This window comes from Ceratotherium simum, chromosome 21, assembly GCF_057802395.1.
Source record: "Ceratotherium simum simum isolate JZ-2026a chromosome 21, ASM5780239v1, whole genome shotgun sequence".
Taxonomy (NCBI): Eukaryota; Metazoa; Chordata; class Mammalia; order Perissodactyla; family Rhinocerotidae; genus Ceratotherium; species Ceratotherium simum.
This window is the reverse complement of record NC_141920.1, coordinates 37,399,151-37,414,595: the sequence shown is the minus strand read 5'-3', so window position 1 is coordinate 37,414,595 and position 15,445 is coordinate 37,399,151. Positions and strand designations below refer to the sequence as shown.

The 15,445-nt window shown below is 41.4% G+C and overlaps 1 protein-coding gene across 1 annotated transcript in view; it reads right to left on the bottom strand.

The window, feature by feature from the left end:
• Window positions 1-3,453: 3,453 nt before the first annotated feature.
• Window positions 3,454-15,445, bottom strand: part of SNAP25 (synaptosome associated protein 25) — an 83,039-nt gene continuing 71,047 nt past the window's right edge. The window contains exons 6-8 of the mRNA XM_004433755.3: window positions 12,868-12,993; window positions 10,287-10,431; window positions 3,454-4,976 (exon numbers count right to left, since the gene is read on the bottom strand). Coding sequence (XP_004433812.1) covers window positions 4,908-4,976; window positions 10,287-10,431; window positions 12,868-12,993 — 340 coding nt within the window. The 3' untranslated portion in view covers window positions 3,454-4,907. The remainder of the gene's footprint in view (window positions 4,977-10,286; window positions 10,432-12,867; window positions 12,994-15,445) is intronic.

Below are 15,445 nucleotides of genomic sequence, written 5' to 3'. Positions count from 1 at the left end.
TCAAAGGAGGTACTGTAGTGCTCCAGTATTACTAAACGAAAACATACAGGTAGTTTGTTTCATCCTTCCCAGCCCCTGCTTCCCAAATGGCTTCACTTTGGACATATCATTTTAGTTACTCCCAACCTTGAAGAATTCTCTGCTTAAACCTCACCTTATCTATGAGGTCTTCCTCTATCGCTCTATTTTAAAATATCACCCTCCCTCCCACCTCTTACTCTCTTTACTCTCTTCACTGCTTCACTCTGTGACACTTGCCATCTGATCTACTTTATATTTTACTTGTTGGTTTATCTATCTCCCCCCAGCTGGAGTGTAAGTTCAGTGAATGCAGAGAATTTTTCCTGTTTTTCTCCCTGCACAGCTGTTCTCCTGATACTCAGAACATTTCTCCCTGCACAGCTGTTCTCCTGATACTCAGAAGAGGGCCTGGCATAGAAGCTAAATAAATATTTTTGTGTGTGTGTGTGAGGAAGATCAGCCCTGAGCTAACACCCGTGCTAATCCTCCTCTTTTTGCTGAGGAAGACCGGCTCTGAGCTAACATCTATTGCCAATCCTCCTCCTTTTTTTCCCCCAAAGCCCCAGTAGATAGTGGTATGTTGTAGTTGCACATCCTTCTAGTTGCTGTATGTGGGACGCGGCCTCAGCACGGCCGGAGAAGCGGTGCGTCAGTGCGTGCCCGGGATCCGAACCCGGGCCACCAGTAGCGGAGCGCGCACACTTAACCGCTAAGCCATGGGCTGGCCCTAAATAAATATTTTATGAATGAATGAATGAATAAATGAATGAAAGAATGAAAGGCAGCTTCACCAAGACCTTCTGCTAAGAAGTCCAGTACATTTGTCTGTGCTGTTCTTTGTGAAGCCAAAGTTGTCCTGGAGTTTCCTGGCTGGTGGAATTGAGAGAGACACAATCCTGGGTTGATCTTCCAGGCCTCTCTACAGCTTTGGAGTCACACGCATCTGGTTTGAATCATGTCCACATCACTTATTAGCTCATAGATCTTGTTCAAATAAACCATTAATTTCTTCTGCAAAATGGGGCTGATATTGCCAATTTTACAGAGTTTTTAAGAGGGTTTAAATGAGTCAACATAAATAAGGTACTTAACATTGCACCTGGCATGTACTAGATGATCACAAAGTATGAATTTTCTTCCCTTTGTCTTACTTTCCTATGCAATCAACACTTTGCTGACAAATCAATGACACAAAGATTGGGGGAAGTTAGTCAAAGCAGACGCTGGGGGAGGATGTAGAAGAAGGATAACGGAAACTAGGAATGGAGAGTGGACAAGAGGAGTGGACTCTGTTCCTAGGACCTGGGACCACCTGTCACCTTCTGGTCTTTTGTAGAAGGGTCCTTTTGCCAGAGCCACATATGAGGGTCATAGAAGATTTAGCCTTCACAGTGTACTGACTTGCCCCAATAATTATATTTCTAATGTACTCCTTAGTTGGCACATTACCCAGAGCTGGTTCATCCTGGGGAATATGTCCTACTTTAGCCAAAGGGAGCTGACTGCATTAGAGCTGAGGCTGGACAAATTCAATTATCGAAAGAAATATGCTTTAGAATGAATTATGTGATGGACATTAAAGCAAAATGCCCATATCTTACTTTTCATGTATCCAGTGTGGGGTTTTAATTACTCAAACAGTGTGGAAACATACTCACTCACCTGACTGAGAATAGATGGAGTTTGGAACAGAATTTTATAACATGGCCCCTATATTGACCTCTTAGGAGCTTTGATATATGCAGTAAATTTATTCAATTTCTCTGTCTTCTAGCATCCCCTCCTATGTTAATTTTAAGGAATAAATGTCTTGTTACAGTTGGTCCTTAGAATGACTTCACTGAGCATGTGGGTGTCTCTAGAACCTGTTCTGAGACTTGAGAAGAGAGTAAAGAACTGCAAACATTTACCGAGAATGTCATTACTGTATCACTTCTTTTTTTTTTAAATTTTTTTATTTTTGAGGAAGATCAGCCCTGAGCTAACATCCATGCCAATCCTCCTCTTTTTGCTGAGCAAGACCGCTCCTGAGCTAACATCTATTGCCAAGCCTCCCCGTTCTGTATCACTTCTTAACTGCTCTCACCAAACCTCCAGAACTGCTGGTGAAATTATCTGGCAGCCAACCAAGGCAACCAGGATAAATTCATCTGCATTTCTTTTGTGGGATGAGAGAAAGAGGCAGAGGAGGTGATAAAGGTGAGGGAGGCGATGATGGTGATGGTGTTGTTGTTGAAGGTGGTGGAGGAGATGGAGGTGGGGGCAGTGGTGATGGAGGTGCTGGTGGTGATTAGGAAGGTAGCAGTGATAAAGGTGGAGATGGCTGGTTAAGGCTAGTTAAGGTGGTGGAGAGGTGGCAGAGGTGGTGGAAAGGTAAAGGTAGTGGTAGTTGAGGCAGTAGTGGTGGTGGCGGTAGAGGCGATGACAGAGGTGATGCTGGTAGAAGTGTTGGTGGCAGAGGCAATGATGGTGGTAAAAGTGGTGATGTCAAGAGCATTGAAAACATATGTCTGCACAAAAACTTGTACATGAATGTTCATAGCAGCATAACTCATAATAGCCAAAAAATGAAAACAATCTAAATGTCCATCAGTAGATGAATAGATGAACAAAATGTGTTTTCCATTGGATATTATTTGGCCATAAAAAGGAATGAAGTTCTGTTATATGCTACAACATGAATGAACCTTGAAAATATTATGCTAAATAAAAGGAGAGGAGAGTCACAAAGGACTACATATTGTATAATTCCATTTATATGAAATATTCAGAATAGGCAGATCTATAGAGACAGAGCATAAATTAGTGGTTGCCTACAGCTAGGGGAAGTGGAATGGGAGTAACTGCTAATAGGTAGGGGATTTCTTTTGGGGGTGATAAAAATATTCTAAAATTAGATTGCACGGGTTTGTGAATATACCAAAAACCACTGAATTGTATATTTTAAATGGGTGAATTGTACGGTATGTCAATTAAGCTGTTAAAAAAAGTGGAGACAGGGTCCGGCCTTGTGGCGCAGCGGTTAAGGGCGCACGCTTTGCTGCTGGTGGCCCGGGTTTGGATCCCGGGCACGGATCCCGGGCGTGCACCGACGCACCGCTCATCAAGCCATGCTGGGGCCGCGTCCCATATAAAGTAGAGGAAGATGGGCAGGGATGTTAGCCCAGGGCCAGTCTTCCTCAGCAAAAAGAGGAGGATTGGCATGGATGTTAGTGCAGGGCTGATCTTCCTCACACACACACACAAAAAAGTGGAGACAGCTGTGGAGGGCTCAATTTTGGTAGGGGGATATTGGGGGGAGGAAGGAAGATAAGAGTTGATTCACACTTGATATACTTAAATATATGTAGGGCCAAGTCTGAGTACCACAGGTTCTTTTCCATGGGTTTTTTTTCTATGTCTTCTGGAAAACTCTATTTCCTCCCACAGCCAACACTGAATCCCCACACAAGTATTTCTGAAACAGATTCTGAAAATCAAGCCAAGTTTCAGCTTCCATTGGAATCATGTCTAAAAGGGACACCTTTGGTTTTTCCAGACCATGGCCTCAGCACACAGAACTAGCTTCTTAGGAGCTAAGATGGAGTAGCCAGGCTTCCTCTTCTTGTATGAGTACAATTTCAGACGGGGGTCCGTGAAGAAATTAAAGCAGACATGGGGCGTCTATAATTTTTAATAATTTTGAACTAGCTACAAAATGTCAATCACTTCACAAACTGACAGAGGAGACAGGAGGAATTTAATATGACATGCTGTAATGATATTTATCTCAGTTTATCTATATTTCATTCATTTATATTATTTTTTTTAAAGGTTTCTTTATCAGCTACTAAACATCTTAGCAATTTGGTGTGCATAGCTCTAGAGTAAGCAACAGAGAATTGAACTGATAACAAACCACAGGGGAAATGGTGATTATTAAGAGTCAGCCTCAAAAAATTTACATCTCCACACTGTTTCACAGCAAGATTGCTTTCTCCAAAACATAGCCTTCAAAAGCAGCAAACAAACCCTACATTACAACCATTCAACATAGTTGCAGCCGAAAGTATATTTTGCTGGAAGTGATTAAACGGTGAGTGTGTCAACTCCATCTTTTTGTAAAATTCTCTTTTTTAAAAAAGGATGATTATGATTCATAAATCTATATATTGACAGAAAGAAAGTGACACTACTGCAGTTTTGCTGGTATAACTTAATCCTGACAGTGTCTCAATACTGAGCATGCTTTGTTGTTGTATTGTTGTTGTTGCTGTTGTGGTATGTGTGTGTGTGTGTTTTCTCATCAGTGTGCTACTGTCATGGAAAGATTTTGTTTAAGTAGGAATCTAAAAATCTATTTAGTTCTCATGCATAAATGCATAAATCACATCACTTTTAGTGCAATGCCTGTTATGTAATTCCACATTGTCGAATCATGAAATCATAAAGACAGATGACAGCCATGAGGAACCAAAGACAGCAAATTTGGAGAGTTTCAGAGCCTGACACCCAAAGAAAGGACCGTGCCAGTAGCTCTGTGGAATGTCACAGTTTTACAAGAACAATACTGTGTATTGAAAGAATCAACAGCACATTGAGCATTCCTAAATTGTTGTCATTCAGCAAACACCACTGAGGAGAGAAAAGGAAAAATGAAACCCAAGACATCTTATGTAGGGACTTAGAGCCACCAAATGACCACTATATACAACCTTTCAAAGAAAGAGACAAAGAAAGAACAAAAAACACATAATATTGTTGGGAAGCTGATGGATGACACAAGACAACATTCACAATGGGGGCAGTGTGTGTATGTGTGCAGACCTACTAGGTAATATCATGAGAAAAGCATGAAGGTGCCATTTTGCCCGACAGCATTTGGAAGAGAACACAGGGGGACACATTTAACCACTCCCCAGCATCTTTGTTGCACGTTGGTTGGCCTCATCAATTCTAGTTTTGTTGGAATCAGCCTAGAAAAAGGGGAAAGAAAAGAGAACTCAGATTATCCATTGACATTCCATTCATCTTTCTGGGTCCAGTTCAAATGCTCCCTCTTAGGCGAAGGCATTGTCTCAGGTGAAGTTAATTAAAACTTCCCCAATCAGAATTGACCATCCTTTCTTTCATGTTCCCAGAGCCATTGCTCATGGTTGTACTTGGACATGATCGTAGAAGCTTGATCTTGGTCCTCAGGATTGTTTTCCCCACTGAAGAGTGTCTTTTGGAGGACAGAGTTATATCATTTATTTTTCTGTCCTGAATTGACACCCAATGACTTATATAGAAATATTAATATCTGTTGGATTAAGTTAAATTACCACCACTTGTACAGTTGGGTTCAAATCATGGGTGGCTTATTAGCAGTGTCACTTTGGCGAATGTGTTAATCTTGGGGCCTCAGCTTTTTCATATATAAGCTGGAGACAATAAAGAATACTGTTAACAAGCAGGAGAGTCTACTATGTTCCACCCATTCAACCGCGACAACATCAAGATTGACATCAACTATGAGTTGTATGCTATTATTAGCTCCTTTTCCCAAGTGAGGAAACCAGGCAGAGAGGATTTAGGAAGTTTTTCTAAAGTCATAGTGCTAATAAATGGAGAAACCAGAGTCAGAAGGCAGGTAGCCTGGAGTCAGAGTTCACACAGATAATCACTATGTTAATCATTCTACTACTTAGGTTTGCTGTGAGGATGAAATGAGTTTATATACATAGTGTGCTTAGAATAATGTTTTGCAAAACTTAAGTGCTCAATATATCTTATCTTGCAATTATTGTTATTGAGCAAAAACTTGGCTTGCTTTTGGAATGTTTAATAATTTTTAAGCTCCATTTCTGAAGACTCACTCCTATGAGTTTGACAACTGGCTTGTTTTAACAGGGGCACCTTTGCTATAATCTTGGCATTGGTTGATCTCCCACTGCTTGAGTTACCTTTTGCTGTAGATGCAGCATGAAACCCAAGGCTGCTACTGGGATAGACTTTTTAACCCCAGAAAATGAATTATTCTCAACACCACTGAGAAAGATACCAGTGAGCAAGTAGAGGCGAAGACAAAGATTCTGTTTAGGCTGTTGTTTTGTCCTATCGTGATTGGTAATGTTGTCTGTCCCTCTCCAGCCTGAGAAGAAGAGGAGGAAGCTGAGAGGCAGTGTAGGGAAACTGAACTATTTTTCTATCAACCAGTATTTATTCAATGATTACTGATTTTACATATACTACTGTGCTTGGTGCTTTCCAATCTCTACTGAGTCGGGTCTTCTTTATTCAGTTTAATTTTGAATTCTCAGGATAGAATATGAGTTATGGATAACTAGAGTTATCCACATTCAAATAGAAATTTGCCAAGTTCAAATAGGAATATTTCTAGATTATTCATAATTCAGAATTACCTGGCAATGGTTCCCTACCATCTGTTCGGATAATCAAGATTTGACTTTCAGAACAAGTAAGATAGAGCATTAATTTTCCTTGATTGTTTTGATATGCAGACTCATATTTTTGACCTTAGGTTCCTAATTTGGAAAATGGATATTCTCTCCAGTTTTACTTGGCTCTTAAATCTTCTCTCTTCAGCTACAAATCCTATCAGAAGTAATGACACTTTGGTGCAGAGGAAAATTACAGTCTCGGAACAATATGAAATGTTCCTGAGCTTGAATTATGCTGGCTATTTTTCCAGACTGAACTCTGAGGAAAGCTCAAATGAGAAAAATCATCCATTTAAAAATGAATGGCATTTATGGAGGCAAATGTTCTAGGATCTCTTGCGTTAATAATGCATTGATGAGCCTTCACATGGTGGTACAAGAGGATATTTTGAAGTAGAGCATGAGGTTACTCTTTGGATACCCTCAAAGGATCTGAAAGGAGCTGGAACAGACCTATGTTCAATGGGTGATTTCCACCTAAATACTTTCTGAGGCATATCAAATTTCTAGCCCACACAACATCTGATAAAAAAAGGCCCCACATCTTTATTATATAACAGAAATAGTGCCTTTTAGAAAAAAATCCTGAGATAATCTCCTTTTAGATGTCTTCTTGATATTTGGAGAATGCCTCTGTGTTCATTCTATTTATATGCTTTAGGACTTACTATTTATGGACTATACCTCATCCCAGTTTTCATATTTCTATTTAGAGAATCCTAAACTTTCTGGCACGCTCAAGATATGCTACATGACTTGCCCTTGTGAGAAAGCCAGGATGACCACTGGAAAGCCAGTAAGAGAGTTAGAAGGCACTGTTTAGACCACCTTTCTGAACACTCTGGAAATCAACTCAACTTCAGACCACGGAAGGCAGATTTTAGGCCGCAGCTCAGAATTCCATAAGTGGGTACTCACTACCTCACATGGCAGACCGTTCTGATCCCAGGTCTGAACTGTCTCATTATCTTTCAGATGCGGTAACTAGGTCATGAAGCTGGTGAGCAGGAAAACTCTGTTGGAACCCAAGTTTTTAGTTTTCAAACGCCATGTTTCCTCGTTGATAGAAGAATTCAAGGAACGCTAAAGCTTCAGTCTCACCGTATTTCAACACGTGCGTGCCATCAGCCACTAACGACTTTAAATCGAAGTTTGAACACCATTAAGCTGTTTCTTTAGCAACAGTTCCCATAAAGCACCTGATATAAACTTGCCCCATTTTAGTAGTTTTGTGAAAGAATTGTACCTTCTTAACCTTAGAAGATTGTGTATATATATATACACATAAATACCCTAAAGCAGAAAGCAAAGTTTTTAAATAGACAAAGTAATTTCTTGCCAGTCCATGGGGTTGTATTGAAAATTGCATTGTTTTGGGCTCCCAAAACTTTACTCTTAATCCAAGTGATGAGAAAGAATCATGATCGATGGGGTTAGGTGAAGGTTGTTGGGGTCGTGAGAGAATATGGGAGAAACATCAGAAGATTCTCTTTACTCCTACCATGTGATTTTAATTTAATCTTAGACGTGCAGGAGACTTTTGCACACCGTTTCCTAGTATCAGAAGTGAGAACTTACATGAGAAGGCGGAAGTCTATAAATAATTGTGCAGCTCATATACCATGTATCATTTGGGCAATGCTGGGTTGAAATAGGCTCTATCTAAATAATGTTCAGATTGTGATTTTGGGGGAAAAAAGGCTAGTTATTCAAAGGCAACTAGACCCCTCCCACACCTCTTAAACAATTCAGCATTCAAGGAATGATACAAACAATAATGGCTATTTCTCATCTACTTTCCTGACTTTTGATTAAATCTTATAGTTGCATATGTCTTTGCCCTGGTAGTAAATTAGGCCCAGAATGAAAGGTTTTCCCTAAAGAAGAGAACTAGAAATGCAAAGTGGCAGAATTAAGATGCCACTTGCCTTTCCAAGAAGGCTTTTTCTTGCTGAAAGTCCAACTCAATCAATAAAGGTTTGACCCCCCTCTTAGTAAAACGTCTCCTTCTGGAACTCTAATTGGTTCCCCCCCCCCCAAGCCCCAGTAGATAGTTGTATGTCATAGTTGCACATCCTTCTAGTTGCTGTATGTGGGACGCAGCCTCAGCATGGCCGGAGAAGCGGTACGTCAGTGCACGCCCGGGATCCGAACCTGGGCCGCCAGCAGCGGAGCGTGTGCACTTAACCGCTAAGCCACGGGGCCGGCCCTCTAATTGGCTTTGATACATTATCTATCTACATCTGTGAGTAAATTGAGTCCATTGATAGAAAATGGATACTCATTTTTCTCAAATCATTTTCCTGTTGGAAGGTAGCTGAGCAATTACTTCTTAGTTCATTTTTCTGGGCCATAATGGGTTAGGTCAGTTTATGTTGGCTCTGGTGCTTTTTGAAATCTCATTATTGTTCTAAAATATATTGATTTGCACAGCTTTAAAAGCTTTCGCATATCAAAGGCTGCTTAACAATGAGAAGTATGTTACAACTTGCAAAAGTAAGCAAAGCACAAGCTTTTGCCAACCAACACTGACACCTGTGTAGCTCAATATTGATCAGGCAAAATATTATGCGATCAGATATTTTTAATATGGAGCATAGTGTTCCCTTTCTGTCTACTCATTCCTTTTTCAAGTCAGTGGAGACTGACTGGGTATCAAGAAACTGAGTACTTAGCCTTATGAGCCTATGAGCCTCAAAAGCATCCTTCTCTGCTTACCAAAGTAGGATGAATTGTTAAAAAGAAATTCAGGGTTTCAGGCTCAAAACTTAAATATCTCCCAAAGAATAAACTCACACAACATAAGATCAGCCAACTAGAATAGATCATAGATGCGCAATTACCATTAAACCTATAACATGTCTATTTCTCTCTTTTGGCATTTGGACATCTTAAGAGATTACAAGCAATATTCAGGACTCTACTGATTGGGGAGGGTGTGGAATACAAGGACATAGAAATTATGTCAGAAATTATGTCAGTGTGGAATATCAGGTTTTGGTGCCCCAAATCTTTTCATAAAAGCTTTCCAGTGTTTCTTTCTGTTCCCTTCTAATCTCGGGCCCCCAGACCCACCCTTTCCCATTCTACTCTCTCCACTCTTCCTTATGCCTCTCATTGACACTACCGGGCTCAGTCTTAGAGCCACATCTGGTGTCCCTGTGTGAACTCAGCTTCATCAGATGTTGTTCCCTACTTTGAGATCTGGACATGTGCACTGCTGGACTGGAAATGGAATTTGGGCCTTTCTGAACTATCATTAAAGCTTTGGCATTTATAAAATCAAAGCTCATATTCATCTTCTGGCTGAACTAAAATAACTATTCTTTCCCCCATTTCCTGATTCTATTCCTACATCATCTCCACTTGACAAGCTCCTAACCATCCTTCAAGACTCAATTTAAATTCAACGTTTCTTTTGAGATTTTCCCACCCCCTGACCCTTGAAATCTTTCTTCTTCTAACCTACTTAGCGTTTTATGCGTGACTCTCTTGGCAAATTATATTTTGTGTGGTAGTAAATTCATCTGGAGGCTCACTGCCTCCTGTAGGCTGTGAGTTCCTTGGCTGTGGGGACGGTGTCTTTCTCATCTTTAGATGTCCCGTGGTGCCTAGTACAATGCCTGAAATAGATGTGCTTCTGAGGAATATCTACTAGATTAAATTTTATCCTTTTATCTACTTATCCGTTGCTGAATTTTTGTTTTGGAAAATTTCCATCCACCAGTGTGCCTGAATCCAGTGCCACGGTTTGAGGGTCTTATTATGCCCTTCACACTTGCTCAGTAGTTATTTCAGAAGAAGTGATAAGCAATGGAAACTTGCTGACTGCCACACGCTCACCTTCTCCATGATCCTGTCGATCTGGCGATTCTGTGTATCGATCTCGTTGCCCATATCCAGGGCCATGTGACGGAGGTTTCCAATGATGCCACTCACCTGCTCCAGGTTTTCATCCATTTCATTTTCTCGGGCATCATTTGTTACCCTGGGAGTCAAAGAGAAATTTTTAGTGGACAGTGGTTGAGAAAGAACTCAAATACCAAGGACCCAAAGCTTAGGGAAAATTCGTAGACCACTAGGTATCAATCCTATCATCTGTAATCTCCATCAATACAGGAACACATTTTTAGCTTTTGTACATTAGAAAATAATTTTTAAAAATGCATTTTTGAACCCTTGAATTTCTATTTTTCAAGAAGGCATATTAAATAAATTAATGTGTCTACTTCTCTCCCTTCCACCACACCTCATTTCCTCTCTTCACATGTTTATTCCAATCTTCATTTTTTAAGGATAAAATCATTTTCATTGGGAGGATTCCAGGTCACAGAATGAAGATGGAACTAGTTAGAAACTGTATTTTCCTTTCTGAAATGTCGACCAAAATCTCCAAGAGTGAAATTCAGAACGAAAGAAAAAGCTTATTGTGCTGGGTTAGAGCATTTCTCTGCGCATCTCCTTTCCCATTTGGGACCAACATCAATGGGAAGAATAATGATAATTACAGTCTGTCCCTTAATCCTGCTTGCTCCCAAGAACTCCAAAGGGAGCTACTTGTTCAAGATGATTTTCATTTGCTCCGATTTCAGTGCTATGGGGTTTTTGGTGGCACTGTGAGTGGGCGATTTCAGGGGAGAAAACTGTGAAAAAAGATGATTGTTCCAGTGTGAGTGGGGAGGAAGGAGTTGGCTCTCTAAGTGCCTTACCATCTTGCCATTTTTTTCATAGTTCAGCTTGAAAATTAAGAAGGCACTAACTCTTTGTTGCAAATGGTAAGAACTTATACCAGAATGTTCTGGCTAATTAACAGTTTCCCATTATAGATGATGATGGGCTAAAAATGTTCAGAGAGGTTAAAATCCTTCCCCCAGGGTAACTCCCAATGCAGACTGGCGCACTAAGGTTTTTAAAGCAGCCCAGGCAGGAGAAAATCAAAGAGGAACTTCCTAGCTTTCTTATCTAGAGAAGAAGCTTATTTAAATGATCATCAACAGCTAAGACATACTTCTGGTTCCATGGTTCTCAGCCCTGATTGCATATTAGAATCACCTAAGGAACTTCAAAAAACCACAGATGCCTTCTAGAGATTCACTTGGTGTGGATTAGGCCCAGGCACTGGTATTTAAAAAAAAAATCTCCTCAGGTCATTGTAATGTGCAGCCAGGATTGAGACCCCCTAGTTTAGTTTCCCTGGGAGCAGATAGAAACAGGAATAGAATTGTCATCTGCGAGGCTCTAGGTAGGTATCTAGACCTTATACCTAAGTGACAGCGACCCATCCACTTGAATCTGGTTTATTGGTTGGCAACATCAGCTACAATGGCCTGGGTATAGATGGCTGTACAAACGGCTACCCTAGGCACTGCTGAGTCCTGGTGTAGTTGCCTATAAAAAGGGATCTTTTTTTTTTCTTTTTAACAACAGAAATATTTGTTAGTATTATTATTCTGTTTTCTGGTCTCCTGAAAGCTGAGTTCTGAATTGGTAGATCTGTGTAATTTGAGATTTTTTAATAGATATTTAAGTTGGTTTTTGCTTCCAGATCTCAAAGGAAATGATTAATAAGAAGCCAGGTGTGCTCATTTTTCTCTATTTGTACCCCCAGATCCATTCTCTGACTTTCTACGCTCTCTGCCCTGAGATGCTGGCCTCTCTACAATACCCAGGTTTTCTTACTCTCTGGCTTCCAGTAGGCTTTGGCCAAGGGCCCATGAGATTGGAGGGCAAGGGGAGTGAGGGGTTGGGGCATTTATTTCCCTTTTTCATTCCCTGCTAGTTTTGACAGCAGCTGCACTTCTTTACCCATAGCCCCTGCCCACAGCCATCACGACTGTCGGGTTCTGTAACAGCTTTCTCTCGTCCCTTCAGGGCTCTTCCTGCCATTGCTAGGCCATAAGCGCTTCACCATTTCTTGTTATTAACCCTGCCCACACCTACGTAAACAACTTCATTAATAAGTTCTTGTTCAATTAAAATCATGGAATGAGATTCCTGTTTACTCATGCATTGATGCTGGATGTGGTCATGTGACTTGCTTTGTCTAATAAAACTTTGGCAACCATGACACAAGCAAAGGCTTAATAAGTGCTTGTGCATTGGAGCCTGCCCCTCAGAATGCTTTCACCGCCATGTAAGAAACCTGAGCTGTCCTGTTGAACAGGCCTCATGGAGGAGAACAGAGGCACCCTGCCAACAGGCCCAGCCAACCACCAGACAAGTGAGTGAGGCCATCTTGGATCATCCTGAACCCAGTTGCCTGTAATGAGTGAGCCCAGGAGAGGCTCTCAGAAGAACTGCCCAGCCAACATACAGATTCATAAGTAACCAGTAAAATGGTTGCTGTTTTAAGAACCACTCAGTTTGGGGTGGTTTGTTACTCAAAAATAGACAACTGCTACAGTGCTGGCTGCACAAGGCTCACCTGCGGATGAAGCCACCACTGATGGCCATCTGCTCCCGTTCGTCCACCACACGAGCAGGCTGGCTGGCCACCACTCCGTCCTGATTATTGCCCCAGGCTTTTTTGTAAGCATCACTTGATTTAAGCCTATGCAAAAAAGAGGGTGAGTGACAAAGGCAAGGGGGTGGAGCATTAAGCTCACGACAATCATTACCTCTTCAAGCGAAGAACCGAACCAAGCGAATGAATTTTAATTTGGGGCATTAGAGAATACCGATATATCATAATCCGGACCCAAACAGTTGGCCACCACCATACCTCAGCTACTCAGCATTTCATTTCCAATTGAGTCAATTGGGATTGTCAAGACCGCAACCTTTGCTCACAGGTTGTTCTTGTTTTGGTTTATTTTTGTGGTTTAGTTGGATTTAAGACAAGGATCAAGGCAGCTGGAGGACATTCAGTTCTATTTCAGTGACACGGTTATATTTTGAGACACAAAACACACAGAAAAACATACTGGCAGACAGACACAAAACAAGACTGCCAAGTACAGCGTGTACATCACACCACAGCAACACACCGTTATCAAGAAAAACATACTCCACCACATTTTTACACACCATCATGCAAAGATTCCTTGTTTAATTTTTTTTCCCCAACCCATGTGTGGAACTAACCATTCCAACTCTGCATGAAGGACATAAAGGATTGGTGGTTGGCCAAGGGTGATGGTCTTTGAGTTGCCTCTAGAGTGACTTGAATTAGATAATATATCGGTACTTCCAAACAGTCACCATACATCCAAAGTTGATGTACAAACCTTTGTCCACAGAGACAAAAAGTAAAAGAGGCGTAGTGAAATGAATGCAGGAAAATAGAAGAGAGAACAAGCCATCTAGCACCAAAAAGGGAAATCCCTCTACGTCTTCTTCATGCACCAGCTACAGGCATGAGTAGAAAGTGAAGCATTCTCATTTAAGCCAAACTACTCCAGAAGTTGACCATTCTCGAAAAAGGCACTAGCAGGACAGTAATAGCCTTCATGAGGATTTGAAACGCAGGTTCAAGAGCTTCTTTGTCGGGCTGAGGGGCAGGGTGGGTGTGATTACAAATTCCTACTTCAAACTATCCTAGGATGTGGCAGGGGAGAGTGGTCTGGAACTGGTGTTGTCTCCATGGGCCATATTTCACTGAGCTGCCTTGGAGAGAGACTTAAAATCCAGGCATACCTGTTGTGCCCAATAGAAACATGTGCAGCATACTTTGGTGGGTGTGTTGTAATTTAAGGCAATCAAAGATGTTTTTAGGTTCTTTGCATAGTAGAAACCATACACTTTTTAGTCCAAAAACCAAGAGAACTTCCTTTGGTCCCATTTTCACATTTTCTCTTATAAGACACCAGAATTTAACCACCCCCTCCTTTCTTTTCTTTCACTAGAGGACCACAGCCATCGTTAAAATTGGCTCTAATACTAATGCTTGCAGATTGGGGACCAAACAACCCTGGAGACAAATTAGAAAATTGTATAGACGGAATCTCAGCAACTCCCACAATTTGGTGTCCAATGCCACAGCCCTTAGAGCAGTCAGAATTTGCTGCGCTAAAGAGTCGTGGGCCCACTCCGTGAGACAGGATCCCAAAACTAATTTGATAGAGCTTAGAGTCTGGCTTTTTTTCCAACTCCCCAGCCCCTCCCTCCTCACATTGAAAGAAGTTATATGGACCTTGTGATGTTTTCTGCTATGTAAAATGTCTGGTATACCATCTTTGGCAAAGTCAAGGGGTGGGGAAGTTTGCGTTTCTGAAAGAAGGCGAATCACTGCACCCACAATGCTGCACATAGACTCACATAACTGCCGGACATCTACCATAGTCCTTCGAAACATGCCGAGACAGGGCGAAGCCCTCAGAGAGTCCAGGGCACCACCAGCCACTGCATTGTGACACATGGTTGTTAAAGCATTATTTACACACAATAGGGAACACTTCGGTCAAGCTTTGAAGCTCAGTTAGGGTCTCTTATGCAACAAGGAATTAGTGCCAACCAGTATGTGGAATTCGTAGGGGCCATCATTTCATCTGAACATTAGAATCCGTCCCGGGGGGCCTGTCTCTGCGCTTTCTCCACATACAGTCGATGAATGGGGAAAGTGTATCTGTTGGAATTCATCACAAAAAAGGTGGAAATCTCACCTGGGGGCAAGTGGCCGCTGAAGCGGATATACAGTTAAATCTTGACTAACTGGAATGCTTAACAATGAGTCATTTTGGTGAATTATATGACTTTCCTAACAGTGGGCCATGGAGGAAAATTCTGGTTTGGGGTCATTGTCGACTATCTGTTAGACTCTTGAGCCACTTTCCTGCCTTCAAGTCTTAGAGTGGTGATCATGATTGAATCTTTCCTTGGTCATGGTTTCTCTTGATGTGTCTGATGGCCTTTCCTCTGCAGATCGACTCTTACTGTTTGGTCCTCCTAGATGTGGAAGTTATAGGATGGAGGCTGAGTGACGGAACACAAACTACCTTGATTGCCTTCAAAGAAAAACCATTTTAAATCCTCGATGTAATTTTTTTCCTTAGTTCATTTGTCTC